General features: G+C 39.1%; 2 protein-coding genes across 2 annotated transcripts; both read right to left on the bottom strand.

Moving 5' to 3' along the window:
- Window positions 1-4,279: 4,279 nt before the first annotated feature.
- LOC130829112 (olfactory receptor 6-like) lies at window positions 4,280-5,224 on the bottom strand. The gene has a single exon (XM_057695313.1). The coding sequence runs from the start codon at window positions 5,222-5,224 to the stop codon at window positions 4,280-4,282; it is 945 nt and encodes a 314-aa protein (XP_057551296.1).
- Window positions 5,225-14,286: 9,062 nt separating this feature from the next.
- Window positions 14,287-15,282, bottom strand: LOC130861777 (olfactory receptor 226). Its single transcript, XM_057750950.1, has one exon. The coding sequence runs from the start codon at window positions 15,280-15,282 to the stop codon at window positions 14,287-14,289; it is 996 nt and encodes a 331-aa protein (XP_057606933.1).
- Window positions 15,283-15,559: the final 277 nt, after the last annotated feature.

The raw sequence follows: 15,559 nt of genomic DNA, 5'->3' as shown, positions 1-15,559 counted from the left end.
ATTTATATGTATTTACTCAATTCTGTGTGCTCACATTGAGTGAAAACTCATGCATAATCATAAACACAATCATGTATCCTCTGTCCTTGTCTCAATTTTCACGTTATATTCTGTGGAATAAATTAACTTGAATTTCTTTGATTACAGGACTATAGCATCTTTGAAAAGGTCTGAGTTACAGATGACCCAGAGCTTCCTTATTTTCTTTTTAATGTATTACTGTCATATATTCAAATACTGTACTGCTCCTACTTCATATTTTCCTCCACATTCTTTGCCATAAATGTACCTCCCAATAAACTCTATTTTGAAGAGTGAAGAGTTAAAGAGAAATCCTATTCTCCTGGCTTTCAAAACTAAGAACACTGAGCTTCGAGATCTCTGTAGTATCCAAGGAAAGAAAAGCTTCCGTTGCGCTATAGCACATTTTTCAGTCCTTGTCCTTGTTCTCAAGAACAATACAGACACTAATAGACTTCTGGAATAAGATGCAAATCCTGTTCCAACACCCAAAAGACCTCACACCTGCCCAGATTTCCCCAACCTAGGGTAAAGAGCAAGTGTGCCCTTTTTAGTCATCTAATCTTCCTTTCTAGTCATTTTCCCCAGCACCCTTTCTGCTGTTCAGGAATGGAGCCTGCTGCCATTTCCCCAAGTCCCTCCTCATTTTCCTTGAAGCTTCCTTCAGGGGTCAACCAATCTCTCCTGGAAGCTGTAGATGCTCACCCTGATCCATTTGTTTTCTCCTGATAGTGGAAACTCCTTCAGACATTTGCACTGATCATGCTAAAGCAGACTGGCCTGCATACTTGTGTACTTCCTGAAGATCCATGTCTGGTCTCTGCTTAGACTGCCTGGTAGGTATTGCAGCACTAAGCCCAGAAGACTTGAGCTGGGGCAGGAAAATATATTTAACACTCATCTACCTTTTACCCAGGTCTTATTCCCAGGAGGCTCACTTATACTCAATCTGTCCTGGCTCTAGGGAAACACTTCTGTACTGCCAAACTACATCCAGGGGACCTGGACAGGGAAGATCTATCTCCATCCACTTATCAATTACTGTTTTAACTAGACCACATCTATCTATATCTGTATAGTATGGTTGATTCCTTTTACTCCTGTACACAAGGTGAAGCAACACCAAATACTCAGAAATCAGGATAAGAAATCTAAGTGGTTTAATAAGGCAATGGAGATAGTCACTTGTTCATTCTTTAGATAAAATATGTTTTATGCATTTATTGAGTTCTTATCATGTATAGGGCATTGCGTTATACATTCTTTGGAATAAAAAATCATAAGTCATGGTCTCTATCTCTAGGAAACTACGGTGTTGTAAGTAAAGTAAGAATTACATTCTAATGAGGGTAGAATGTAACATGAGCTATAAGAGAGGCATAAAGTGCTCTAGGAACTCCAATGAGAGAGAAACATTTTCTAACTTAGGAACCTAGAAAATGTTTCATTACAAAGGTGTCATTCCAGACTCATGGCAGGAAGATAGTTTAGAAGTAGTGTGAAAGGAAATGATTTTGGTTCTGCAGTCAAAAGACTTGGTTCCAAATTGAGGTTTCACTATTTTTAAGACATTTGACTTTAGAAAATTGTATTTATCCCTCGGTTTATTTAGCCATAAAATAGGGTAACAATAATTTCCTTGTCGATATCCTGTCATTGATGTTAGGATAAAAAGTTATGTGTATAAAAGCAATTCAAGCTCTGCTTTGTGATAACTATACAAATGTAAAATATTACTCATGTTGGAATATGTATCACAGACACAATTTGATCAGTGGAAATGGGGTTACAGGGCTTTTAGTGTAGAGAGACAAGCACAGGAAAGGATATAGAGTAATGACAGCAAACGGTGAGATAACAGAGTAATGAGGCCTCCACAGTTACTAGAAGTCACACCCATGCCTTGAAGCATTTGGTAATTTAAAGAATGTTTGTGAAATGTGCACTAAGTGCTAAGAACAGTGTGCAATGACAATCCCTTCTGTCAAGTTGTCCACACACTACTGGTCAATCAGTCTGCTCTTAATTGTGCCTCAGTAACCATGAAAAGAAGATTCAAGTGCTAAAAGTTTTGCAAGACTGAAGGCCAAGGAGACATACTTGTGTTCCTGTGAGTAACCAAAGCTGGATGAGGGGAGTGAAACAGGTGCCTAAAAATGAATGAGAAATCCTAGAGAGACCTTAGATCCTAAAGAGGATCTACAGTCAATGTGTGACTAATTGGATCTTGATGGAAAAGAATGGACGTAACATTTTCCCCACCCACCTATATTCCTTGTCTAAAGGCAAATGGTGCGTTGACACTAATTTGGGGAGGCTGAGACCACTGGTCTTCATGAAATGGGACGATGCAACATGAAAATCAAGGAAGGTAATAGTCCCCTAAGGAATGTCTCTAAGAGAAAATAAGAACACTTGTGCTATAAACCCTCTCTCTTCTCTGCAATGCATGGGACTTTCCATGCATGCTTGCCTGCACCAAAAGGTGGCATCTGAAAGACCTGGCAGAGCTGCTAAATGTATAAAGCAATAACTGTATCAATTGTACTTTATTTTAACTCTCTGTTATCAATGCTTAAAACAGCATCAATGCATGAATTTCAAGAGAACTAAAAATCTGTGTAAAAATTCATTTTTCACAAAACAATAAATTGTTTGCTGTCCACATACTGCAGCCAGACAGCAAGAGACAGCATACCTTTACTAGTGTGAAAGCCACTAAAATCAGTGAAACTTTTATTAAATTATTTGGCATAAAAAGACTAATAATAAATAGCATGATACACTTTTAAGTAAACTTTTTATCTTGTAATAATTTTAGATTTACAGAAAAAAATTGAAAAGATAGTAGAGTTTCTGTATACTCCTCACCCAGTTTCAGTTTCCCTTAATATTATCATCTTACAGTACCGTATGCATATTTGTCAAAACTAAGAAACCAAAAATTGTTACATTACTATTAACTCAACTCCAGATTCAATTCAGACTTTTACCATTTTCCCCCGATTGTCCTTTTCCTATTCCAGGATTCATTATGAAGTACTGCATTCTATTTAGTTATCTTATCATCTTAGTCCCTTCTGATCTGACGGTTTCTCATTCTTTACTTGTGCTTTATAATTATTCATTTTTTTTAAATGACAGGGAATTGGGTTTTCAGAGCCATAGAAAGATTACTGTTTTAAAAATGCTTTTTAATCCAGAAAATTTTGAGGGGATAGCTTTTTTACTTGTTTTATATGAAATGTTAGCACATAATTAAATATATTGGACCATTATGTTCAATTTTTTAAAAAGATTATTAATCACAGCCTAACATTCAACTGAACTAGGTTCATCATGGGTAAGAGGTGAAATAAAGACCAAAAGGAATATTGAGACCATGCTGTGAAGAAACTTGAAAGGCAGGTTAGGAAACTTTTAGTGTATTCAAAGATGGTGGGAACCAGTAGATATTTATGAGCACAGGAGACATAAGGTGACAACTTCTTATATTAAATACATGTTAAACATATACAGTAAGTCTCTTACATACAAACGAGCTGTTCCGAGAGCATGTTCATCAGTCCAATTTGCTCATTAAGTCCAACAAAGTTAGCCCAGGTACCCAACTAACACGATCGGCTATAGAGTACTGTACTGTGATAGCTTTACAATACTTTTCACACAAATAATACATAAAAAACAAACACAAAAAATGAAGAAAACATTTTTAATCTTACAATACAGTACCTTTGATACAGTACAACAGCTGGCATTCAGGGGCTGGCATCGAGTGAACAGTCAAGAAGAGTTACTGACTGGAGGAGGGAGAGCAGGTGGGAGATGGTAGAGCTGAAGGATCATCAGCTGTCGGAGACAGAGGGCAAACTGCAGTTTCACTCACTCCTGACACTGATGGATCGCACGTTCGCATCTTTGAAAGTTCGCAACTTGAAAGTTCGTTACTACAGAAGGGACTTACTGTTGTAATATGTAACATATTTACTTATATTTGATATATTAAATATTTACTGTGATTAATCATTTAAGTGTCTACAGCATGTAAAATAATAGTTAATTGTTCAAAATATACTTATGAAATGTGCACTTTCTACTTTTAAGCCTTTTTATTTATTTTTTAAGACTTTTTAAAATTTTTCTCTTGCTGTGATTTTTTAAAGAATTCAGATCTATAGAGCAAGCTAAAAACACAGCATTATAAGTGTCAGGGAATGACATCCTTGCTGGGACAGGCTTCTCCTCAAGGCAGCAGGCCTCAGCTGAGCAGGAGGCACTGGCCAACACCCACTGTCTTTTTGATAGCATTCTTGACTTCCTGGTTCCTCAGGCAGTAGATGAATGGATTTAACATGGGCGTGAGGACTGCATACACAGCTGAGATTAGTTTGTTGGAGTTAAACGAGGCTATAGCTCTGGGCCGAGCATACATGAAAATCATGGCTGTGTAATAAATTATGACCACAGTGAGGTGGGATGCACAGGTGGAGAAGGCCTTCTTCCTTCCCTGGGTGGAAGGTATACGCAGAACGCTGGAGACAATGTAGACATAGGAGAGGATGGTGGTAAATAGTGGGAAGACAAGAATGACAATAGCCAAAGCAAAGTCCACTACCTCTGCTGTGGACATGTCTTTGCAGGCCAGTTTGAGGATTGGTGAGATGTCACAGAAAAAGTGGTTCATGACATTGGAGCCACAGAAAGTGACACATGAAATGAAGTAGACCTTGATAACAGTGATCATGAAACCACTCATATAGGAGAAAGCCACCAGCTGCAGACAGTAACCTGTGGTCATGATGACCGGGTATCTGAGAGGGTGGCAGATGGCCACATAGCGGTCATAGGCCATGGCTGCCAGAAGCACACACTCCGTGCAGGCAAGCGAGATAAAGAAGTAGAGCTGCGTCATGCAGCCTGTGAAGGAGATGTGCCGTCTCTGCAGGAGAAACCCGTCCAGCATCTTGGGGACAGTGACAGAGACATACCAGACCTCCAGGAAGGACAAGCTACTCAAGAAATAGTACATGGGCTTGTGGAGGGAGCCAGTGACCCAGACAGTGAGCATGATGACAAGATTCTCTACCACCACCAGCAGGTAGACCACCAGGAAGAGGAAGAAGAGCAGGACCTGCAGCCACGGGGCGGTGGGGAAGCCCACCAGGATGAACTCGCTGACCAGAGTGATGTTTCTCCCCAGCATGACTAAGAGCACTGAGAGGTAGAACGTCTTCTATGACAGCATCACAAATTATGAAGACGACTATGGCGTTGGAGAGGAGGCCAGTAAAAGTTAGTAAATCAATCTTCCTCAAGAATGAGACTCATAAAATATCTTCTCTTAGTATGAAGAAATCTTCCAACGTGAAGCACACATTCCCATCAAAAACTTTTGTGTGTCTTTTATGCAAATCTCCCAGAACCAAAGTGCACTCCCATTCCTAACTCTCACTCAGCTGATGAAATGGGTGAATGTCAGTCTCCATGTCATTCCTAACTCCTTTGTCCATGAACACGGACCAATAGTCTCTCCCTTGCTGGTTTCAGATCTCTGTTTGATTAGGAACTCACAGCACAAAGATTTTTTTCCTGCCTGAAAGGAAATCTGGAGGATAACATTGTGTCAGAAAAATTTCTAAAGTTTAATATTCTGGTGATTTATTGGCTGTAGTCCTTTGATCCACTGCAGTTTTTTCAGAGTCGAGTCTGTGGAAATTAAAAAATGGTAACAACTCTTGGACAATTCCTTTATGGCCCTCCAATTGCTTTTAGATAAAAATTCTTCGTATGTCGATCCCTACCTATTTCTCCAGCCTATCTCTTGTGACTCTCTAAATGGTTTCCATGCTTGAGAAATACTCAGAACAGTTCTGCTCCCCAAGTCCACTAGAATTGCTCTTGCACTTTACACACATTCTTCCCTCTTCCTTTTATGCCGATTCCCCAATTTACCTGCTGATTCAAGATTTAAGATCCCATGTAGGAGATACCTCAGCAAAGCTGGGTCAAATACGTCAACAGCATTTTTTTCCCAGTGCACAACCCTCTCATGTATTGATATTCTCTCCTCTATACTGTATCTTTCAAAACTCAGGGAGATATTAGTCAAAGGGTATAACATTCTGGTTCTAAGATGAATAAGTTCTGGGGATCTAATGTACAGCCTGGTGACTATAGTTATCAGTACTGAATTATATGCTTGAAAGTTGCTAAAAGAATAGATCTTAAGTGTTCTCATCATATCCAAAGAAATCAAAATTATGTGATGTTATAGAGGTGTTAACTAACCTTATTGTGGTAATTATTTCACCATATATATGTGTATTAAATCATCATATTATATACCTTAATTTTACACAATGTTATATGCTGATTATCTCAATAGTCCTGGAAAACAAGACTGTCCTTCAAAACTGGGAACCCAATGCCTAGGATAGTGACTGCACAAATATTAAATGAATGTGGGTTAACAAGTGAATTAATCTCTTAGAGCTGCCCAGAAAATAGTTCAGGGGCAGAGGATTGTGATCTCAGGGTCTTTTGCTGGCAGGAGGCACCTATCAGCCTATACATGTTTGGACATACGCTCAGCTTGCACACTCAGGGTGCTTTCATAGGAAACATATCCACCAAATCTGAGAACACTGGATATGATCCTTGGTGTCTGGTTGCCTGGTAGGTCAGAGTCTCTGTCTATCAGCCATTGTTGCAGGCTCTGCATACAGGGGTAAGGAAAAGGGAGGCAGCAGTATACACGAATACAGCACAAGGATAGCCGCTCTTGCAAGGCTGGAAGGAAGAATTGTTTGTGAACTAGCCCAATTGTTTTAATATGTGGTTAAGGAGAGAGGTTACCACAGGCTTATCTCTTAAAAAAGTGTAAATAAATGTGTATCTCCATTAAATACCACACTCATCCACAAAGATCGAGCTCAGGTCCCACCTTCAGAATATTGCTCACTATTTTAGCCAACAATTTGTCCACTGTACTGTTCACTTAACACACAGAGGGTGGGAGACCAATCAAGGATCATCCTGCTATCCCTTTGGACTAGAGAGCCTCTGGCCACGGTTCATGGCAATGTACAGAAAGATGAAGGGCTGCAATACGTGTGATTGGCACCACTGCCTCCTTTCCACAGCAGCACACATCAGCAGAGCTCCACACTGCTCGCTGGATGGAAAGGGGTTATGTCTCACCCCCAGGCCTCCAACCAACACCTTTCATCCCTGATGCATTACAGTTCATTAGTAAGCAGTTCCCAGCCTCGTCCCTCAATGCTTTTGACCTAATGCTTTTCTTCGGGAGAAGCAACCCGATCTGGTAGCAGAAAGGAGTGAGTTTTCCCATGTTCTTGTCCCAGGAGGGAGAATATAGAGCCTTTCCTTCAGGACATGTATAACAGTCCACATTTTCACTATCAGCCACACAATTTCCCACACACTTACCTTTGCATACTAGTTACCAGCCCTAACTTTAGAGTCAGAACAAGGCTACCAGTTGTGTCATCCTAAACAGAATATTTAACAGTTAGTTATTTCAAGGCCCACTGGCATAAAATAGCATGATGTTAATAACACCTACCTTACTGGTTTGTTGTGAAAATACATGTGATAATGTACGGATAATACACTAGATTCATACATGTTACTCATATGTCTGTGTTTAAACACACAGCAATTTTCATTCTCACTTCCTTTTTTTGTTGTTGTTGTTGTTGTTTTTTTTTATTTATTACATTCTCACTTTCTTACTCACTCTTTTAATGTTATATTCTGAAAGAAAGAGGTAACCCCAGTTTCCTGGGGAACAGGATTATAGCATCTTCGAAAAGCTCTGAGTTGCAGATCACTCATGCTTCCTTTCTTATCCTCTCTAACATGTTGCTTTCATATATTCAATCACACCCCTATTACTTCATATTCCCCTCCACATTTTTGCCACAAATGTACCTCTCAGCAGGCTTCATTTTGTATCACAGAGAAATGCAGAATTCTATTTTCCTTTTTTTCAGAACTAACAGCACCAAGCTCCAGGATCTCTATAGTACCTGAGGAAAGAAATCCTTTCATTAAACTGTAGAACTTTTTTCAGTCTTTTGTGTGCCTGTTCTCAAGAGAAAGCACAGACACCAACGGACTTCTTCTGGAACAAGAAACATATCTTTTGTGCCCTGGTGCAACACCCAAAAGATCTCACAGCTGCCCAAATTTCTCCAACCTTGGGTAAAAATGTACTGGATCTTTATTTCCCCAGTCGTCCCCCACAATATATACCCTTCCTCCTATCTAAAAGTGGTGCCTGCAGCCATTTCCCCAAGCCACTCCTCATCTTCCTTCAACTTTCTTCAGGGATCAACAAATCTCACCTGGAACCTTCAACTACTCACCAGCGTCCGCCTGGCCTCTCTTCAAAATTCTGCAGACATTTGCACTAATCATGGGAAAGCAGGTTGGTTTGCATATTTGTGTACTCCCTAGAGATCCACGTCTGGTCTCTGCTTAGACTGCATGGTTGGTATTGCAGCACTAAGACCAGAAGACTAGAACTGAGGAAGAATATATTTAACACTCACCCTCCTTTCTTCCCACGGGGTTCATCACACGGTCTCTCCAGGCTCTAGGGAAACTCTGTGTGCTGCCAAGACTATGCCCAGGGAATCTGGACAAGGAAGCTGAATCTCCATCCACCTATCTGTTCCTCTTTATACCTGGACACGTTTAACTATACCTGTGGGTAGGGTGTGGCCCTTTTTCTTACTACCACATGCAAGGCAATGCAGCACCAAATTACTCAGAAACCAGGATAAGAACCCTAAGTCAGTTAATCAGGTAATTAATACATTCATTTGTTCATTCATTACAAAAAATCACATCTGATTTTATTAAGTTCTTTTTATGTACAGGGCACTGTGCTATACATTCTTTGCAGTAAAACTATGTAGATCATGGTTTCTGCCCTTAGGAACTTTTAGTATTTTAATTAAAATTCGAAGTACATACTGAATGAGCATAGCATGTGACATGGGCCAAAAGAGAGGTACAAACAAAGTGCTCTAGGAACACCAATGAGATAGAAACATAGGAATCTAGAAAAGGTTTCATCAAAGAGGTGTCATTCCAGGCTCATGGCAGGAAGGTAACGTCAAAATAGTGTGATGGGAAATAATTTTTGTCCAGTGGTCAGAAGAACCTTTTAATCAAGGTTCCATCCTTCTTAAGACATTCAACCTTCAAAAGTTATCTTTATTCCTCAGTTTTTTATCTAATAAAACATGGTAATAATAACTCTCTTGTCACATCAGATTATTAATGTTAGTTTCAAAAGTAATATGTATATGAAAGCAGTTCTAAAACTGTTTTGTGATAAGTATACAAATGTAACATATTACCTGCGTTGCAATGTGAACCATAGCGATGATTTGATCAGAAGAAATGATGTGAGAGGGCTTTCAGTGTAGAGAGACCAGCACAAGAAAGAATGCAACGTAATGACAGCAGAAGGTGAGACAGGTGACTAGAGTGCTCTGCCTTGGACTCCAGGAAGCACTCAGTCATTTAATGTGCATTTGTGAGTTATGTACTATGTGCTAAGAACAGTAAGAAATGACAGTCCCTTCTGTCTGTCAAGTTATCCACAAAGAGTGGTGAGCCCACAGAATCTCTGCTCAAAATTGTGCCTCAGTAACCATAAAATCGAGGATGAGATGCTAAAAGTTTTGCAAGAACAAAGGCCCAGGAGATACACTTGTGTGTCTTTGAGTAGCCAAATGTGGATGAAGGGAGTGAAACAGGGGCCTGAAAAAATGAGAACTTCTAGAGAAATTTTAGATCCTAGAGAGGTAAATTCCTAAAATCCTAGAGTATAACTTCCAGGCAGTTTCTGTCTATTGTAACCTGTTATTTAGGGAATACTAGTGATTTGCTGTAAATAGGATGTAAAACTTGTTCTAAATTACTCTTCTTTAGTCCTGCCTGAGAAGACCTTAAATGAAACTGTGATATAGCAACACTTCCTAGGTATATTGGAAGGTATGTGTGTGATCTCAGAATACACTGGTGACATAAATAGGATGTGACAACTAGTAGTGGTGGATTCATTTAAATTGTTTACACTTCCATGACCAGGCTTTAAGGGGAGATAAGTTTTTCAAAAAAAACAAGTGTAGTAGTGTCTTCCTACATATCTCCAAATACATATCAAAAGAGATGGGTGTTTGTAGTTTAGCTTCATTTTTGCTCAGAAAAACAGTAAACAAGAGTTTGTTTCCAAATGACCCATTGAGCAAAGGAAGCATTTTTGTTTATCTCAAATAAAATATATTTGTATTATTTATCATTTATGTTATGTACTCATACCACACTACCTTCTGTATCAGGTAATCCAGTAGAAATATATCTGTTTTGTTTTTTAAAAAAACTGGCCAGAATTTGATGGAGAAGGATGGACCTTGTCCTTCCCATACTCCATCCATTCATATTCTTTGTCTAAAGGCATGTAGTGAGTTGGCACTATTCTGGAAAGCCTGGACCACTGGTCTACATGAAATGAGACTATGGAACATGAAAATCAGGGAAGGTAATAGCCCCCTAAGGAATGACTCTAGGAGAAAATGAAAACTCCTGTGCTATAAGCCCTCTCTCTTCTCTGCAATGCATGGAGCTGTCCACTCATGCTTGCCTGAACCAAATGGTAACATCTAAAAGAGCTGGTATTGTTGGTTAGAGTTGCTAAATATATAAAGTAAAGATTATGCGTCAATTTTACTTTATTTTAATTCTCCCTTATCAATCCGCTAAATTAAAACATCAATGCATGAATTCCATGAGAATTAAAAATCCAGAAAATTTTGAAAAAGTGAATATGAAGTCACTGAAATCAATTGAATTCTATTAAATTACTTAGTGTAAAAAGACCAACAATATTTTTCTTTTTAAAATAAACTTTTTATTTTGGAATAATATTGGATTTACAGAAAAGTTTTAAAGAGAGTTCTCATATTTTCCTCCTCCAGTTTGTTTTTCCTAATATTATTACCTGACATTAATGTGTACACTTTCAAAACTAAAAAGGCAAGACTTGCACATTTTTTGTTAACTAAACTCCAGGTTTTATTCAGGTCTTACCAGGTTTTCCATATCCTTTTTACATTCCAGAATCCAATCTAAGATACAACATTCCATTTAGGTATCTTGTCCCTTAGTGCCCTAGATTTGACAGTTTCTTAGTCTTTACTTGTATTTCACAACTGTAAGAGGTTTTTAATGAGGCAGAATAGGGCTTTTAGTACTACAGAAGAACATTCCTTTTTTAAATGCTTTTTTCCAGAAAGGTTTTTGGATGTTTTCTGACTCTGTGCAATATGAAATTTTAGGAAATAGTAAAAGATATTGAATATTAAATTCAAGGAAAAAAATGTTAATCACAGTCTAAAAGTCATTTGCACAAGGTTGTAATGGGCAAAAAAGTATAATAAAAACCAAAAGGGAAACTGAGATTATACTGTGAAGAAACTTGAAGGGCAGACTAAGAAACTTGGAGTTTACTCAAGATTGATGGGAACCAGGAGATATTTTTGAGCACAGAAGCTGTCTACATTGATCCTCACTTGCTCTGTCTGTAGATGTTAGTTGCCTCTGGCCACTCTGGGTTTCTCTCCTATTTGAAAGACCCTGTCTGGATCCAGTACTCCTATTTCCTGTAATGATGAAGGAGACTGGAGACTTCCCCCAGACATTACCCTGGCAAAAAGGAATTACAAAAGAGTCACATTATTTATGCAATATTTTGAAAGATTGGCACGTTATAAAGATGATTTGAAAGAAACAGGATCAAACGTAATAGCAATAAAAAAAGTCCTCTATCTAGGTTTATGGACAAAATAATGGTATCAATGGATGATGAGGAATACTTAATCTGATAATTAATAATTCATTTGAAAATCTTAGGTTTGGAATATCAAGTTCAATATCAGCCATGAGGATAGTATGACTATGAACATGCAGTCCAAGTCAAGAGAAGTGTCAATCCCACCAGAGTTCACACTGACTCAAACATCCTCTCATTTTTGTTGTTGAAAGATAAATAAGTGCAGCAGACTGTGCTAATCACTTTTCCTATATGTGAAGCATCTGGTTTCAAATTTTGAAGTCAGAGTTAGGGGTGTTTTTTAAACTCAAAAAAATAATGCATTTTATTGGAAAAAGCTTGGAAAATAAAGAAAAGCACAATAAAGGAAGTCAACATCACATGTTTACTTCCTGCTAACTGCAGTTAACTGAAAAGGAAGATCATAAAATACCTACACTATTGGTGCCCAGAGGAGGACATTCCCATCCCAGACCACTGCCCCCTTTCAGAAACTTATTCTGTGGAGGAAGATGGAAGATAGATTTTTGATTAACTGTATATCCCGTCATTTATAAATTATAATAGCAAAACACTTATAAGTTTATGCAACTGTTTTGGCACAAATAAATGTGAATATTATATTGAAAATTTTAATAAGTAGGACTAGCTAATAATGCCTGATAAACTTGCTGGTAGACTTTCATATACTTTTTAAAATTGAAATAGAGTTGATTTTTTATATTATATGCTTCAGGTGTACAACACAGTGATTCTATATTTTATGCAGATTATAGCTTTTCATATGCTTTATTAAGCTGTAGAAAACTCTAGGAAGATAAACTGCAACAAAAGAAGGCTCCCACATCTGCAGAGAGAAGCTTCATGTAGCCTGTCGTTCTGTGCCTTGGGTGATTGCAGAGAGTTAAATTTCCAAAAATCATACTGACATACCCTCTAACCATCTCTCTGTCGAGATGAATAAAGTTGCATATTTTATTGGCTTAGAAATGTTTATTTGAATAAATATGCTGGTAATAATACCTTTGCCACAGAATGCAATGTATAAGAGCAAGGGTTCATTGCATAGTTTCTGCTAACATTTCATTAAAATTCCTTCTAGTCTTATTTAAATGAATGAACAAATAAGTAAGACTGATACTATTTTGTACAGCATAGTATTTGGTACTATTACATAACCTAATATTTTCATTTATTATATTAGGAATATTTTTCTGTCATTAGCTCTATTTAGATCATGGTATTTTCATGTCTGCATGGTATTCCATTTAATGTATAAACTACAAATTATTTAACCAGTCCTCTGAGGAATTTTAGCATATTTCCATATTTTTCTTATAGTAAATACAAATGTCTGTCTACACAAATATTTCTTAATCAGAATGTTTTCAATGTTTTTAGCATCTGTGATACATATTGCCAAATTTTCTTCCAGCAAGTCTGAGCCTTTTCATACCTCCTCAAACCCTAGCAAAGTATGAGGGGTTTACTTCCTGAACCTTCCAATCCTACTTACAGGTGTGACACACACATGCCTTGCCTACATGGCCCCAAATTATATTCCTTTATTACATTTCTTTACAGCTACCATGTGCTAGATATTATTCTGGACCTTGGTAATAAAATGATGAACAAACAAATGTGATCCCTGATTCCATGGAGCTTAACAGTCTAATGAGAGAGACTGAAGATTAAACAAACAACTGCATTCAGCCACTAGTTCACTGTGGGCACTGACCTCAGTAAACCAGGAAATGAAGCTCTAAACCCCTGTAGTCCAGAAGGTGATATGTTGTCAACACAAAAATTCAGTTTCCTATCTCCTTGCCTTGTAATTCACACTAGATGATCACTTGGGGCCCCACTACCTCATAGGCTACAATTGGTGTCCTCTGGCTAGAAGAGATCTCAGCCAGAAGTCTCCTGATGCTTTTCCATAATGAAGCCTATGCTTTCTTGAATGACTTCCTCCTTCTGCTGCCCTTTTCTACACCTTCTGCCTCAAAACGAAAACTCAGTAACAAACCCAGAAGAGCCATTTAGAGAGATGCTAATTCTGCATTCTTTTTGCTTTAACTCTTTGAGCTCAGCCAGGTCTTGCGCTCATCGTCTTGCCTTTCCACCCCACCAGAAGGCAAGATTCATGAACCTGCTCTACGTATGTTACAATAGAGCAGACAACATGGCATCAACTTCTAGCCTCTATGTTAAGACCTTGTCTTGCAGAAATCCAATTTTTTGCTTGTAATCCACCCCTCTTCCTCCTCCTGAACTAGTTCTTTGGTGGTACCTTTGAAACTCTAGTTCCTAATTTAGGCTCTAAGAGCGCCTCTGGACTTCATAGAAGACATAGATCCTAAGTTGAAGAGCATTATCTAAGATTTAACACCTCCCTTCTACCCGACTCTGCTAGCTTTCCCAGGCTTATCATCATGGCCCTGGTACAGGTGCAAAGTACTGTGTAAGGCTCTTTTTACCTCTTGGTTGCGCAAGCAGTAAATGATGGGGTTGAGCAGTGGTACAATGACAGTGTAGAGTACAGACACCAGCTTGTTGGTGTCAAAAGCTGAGAGAGCCTTTGGGCGGGCATAGATAAAGATACTGGCTGCGTAGAAGATGACCACAACAGTGAGGTGAGAGGCACAGGTAGAAAAGGCTTTATGACGCCCAGCAGCTGAAGGAATGCGCATCACAGCACTGGTGATGGCCATGTAGGAGGCACCAGTGACAGAGAGGGGCCCCAACAGGATAAAAATGGCCAGGACAAAGTCTGTAAGCTCTGCTGTGGACATGTCAGTGCATGAAAGGTTGAGCAATGGGGAGACATCACAGAAAAAGTGGTTGATGATATTGGGGCCACAGTAAGAGAGGCGAGAAATGAGAAAAACTTTGACCATGGAGATGCCAAAACCTCCAGCCCAGGAGCCAGCCACTAGCTGCACACACAGCCGGCCACTGACAATGACAGGATAGTGGAGAGGATGACAGATGGCCACATAGCGATCATAGGCCATAACTGCGAGGAGGACACACTCAGTGCAGCCCAGGCCCAGGAAGAAGTAGAGCTGCATCATGCAGCCCTCGAAGGAGATTAGCTGTCCATGGCCTCGTTTGGAGCCAACGAAGCCAGCTAGCATCTTGGGAATAGTGACAGTAACATACCAAATCTCCAGGAAGGACATGTTAGCCAGAAAGAAGTACATGGGTTTGTGGAGGCTGGGGTGGTTCTTGATTGCCATAATGATGAGTATGTTCTCAGTCAGCACCAACACATAGGCCAGCAGAGAAAGGGCAAATAATAGTGCCCGCAGTGGCGCAGGAGCTGGAAAGCCCAGCAACACAAACTCACTCACTCTCCCACTCTGGTTCTTCCTCTCCATGGGGTTAGTCATACCCACTGCTCTTCAGTGGAGAATAGCGTGTCTTCAAGAGGCAGCAGCAAGAACTCAGCCTTCCTCTTGCTGGGTTTATATTGGTAGACTGCGATGTGTGTAGTGCATGTAATTCATCGCCGAGCTGAGGCCATTGTTCTCTTCTGTAATCGGTAAATGAGCTAAGATAAAAGTGGACAAAAATAAACTACTTTGTACTGGGATAGGATAGGAGTGTTTTCTGGCCCTTGGAGAAGCATGTATTGATAAGCACCAGTTGGTTCCTGAAAAACATAGA

This window comes from Hippopotamus amphibius, chromosome 9 (assembly GCF_030028045.1).
Source record: "Hippopotamus amphibius kiboko isolate mHipAmp2 chromosome 9, mHipAmp2.hap2, whole genome shotgun sequence".
Lineage (NCBI taxonomy): Eukaryota > Metazoa > Chordata > Mammalia > Artiodactyla > Hippopotamidae > Hippopotamus > Hippopotamus amphibius.
Note: the sequence above shows the minus strand (reverse complement) of the source record. Positions and strands in the feature narration are given on the sequence as shown.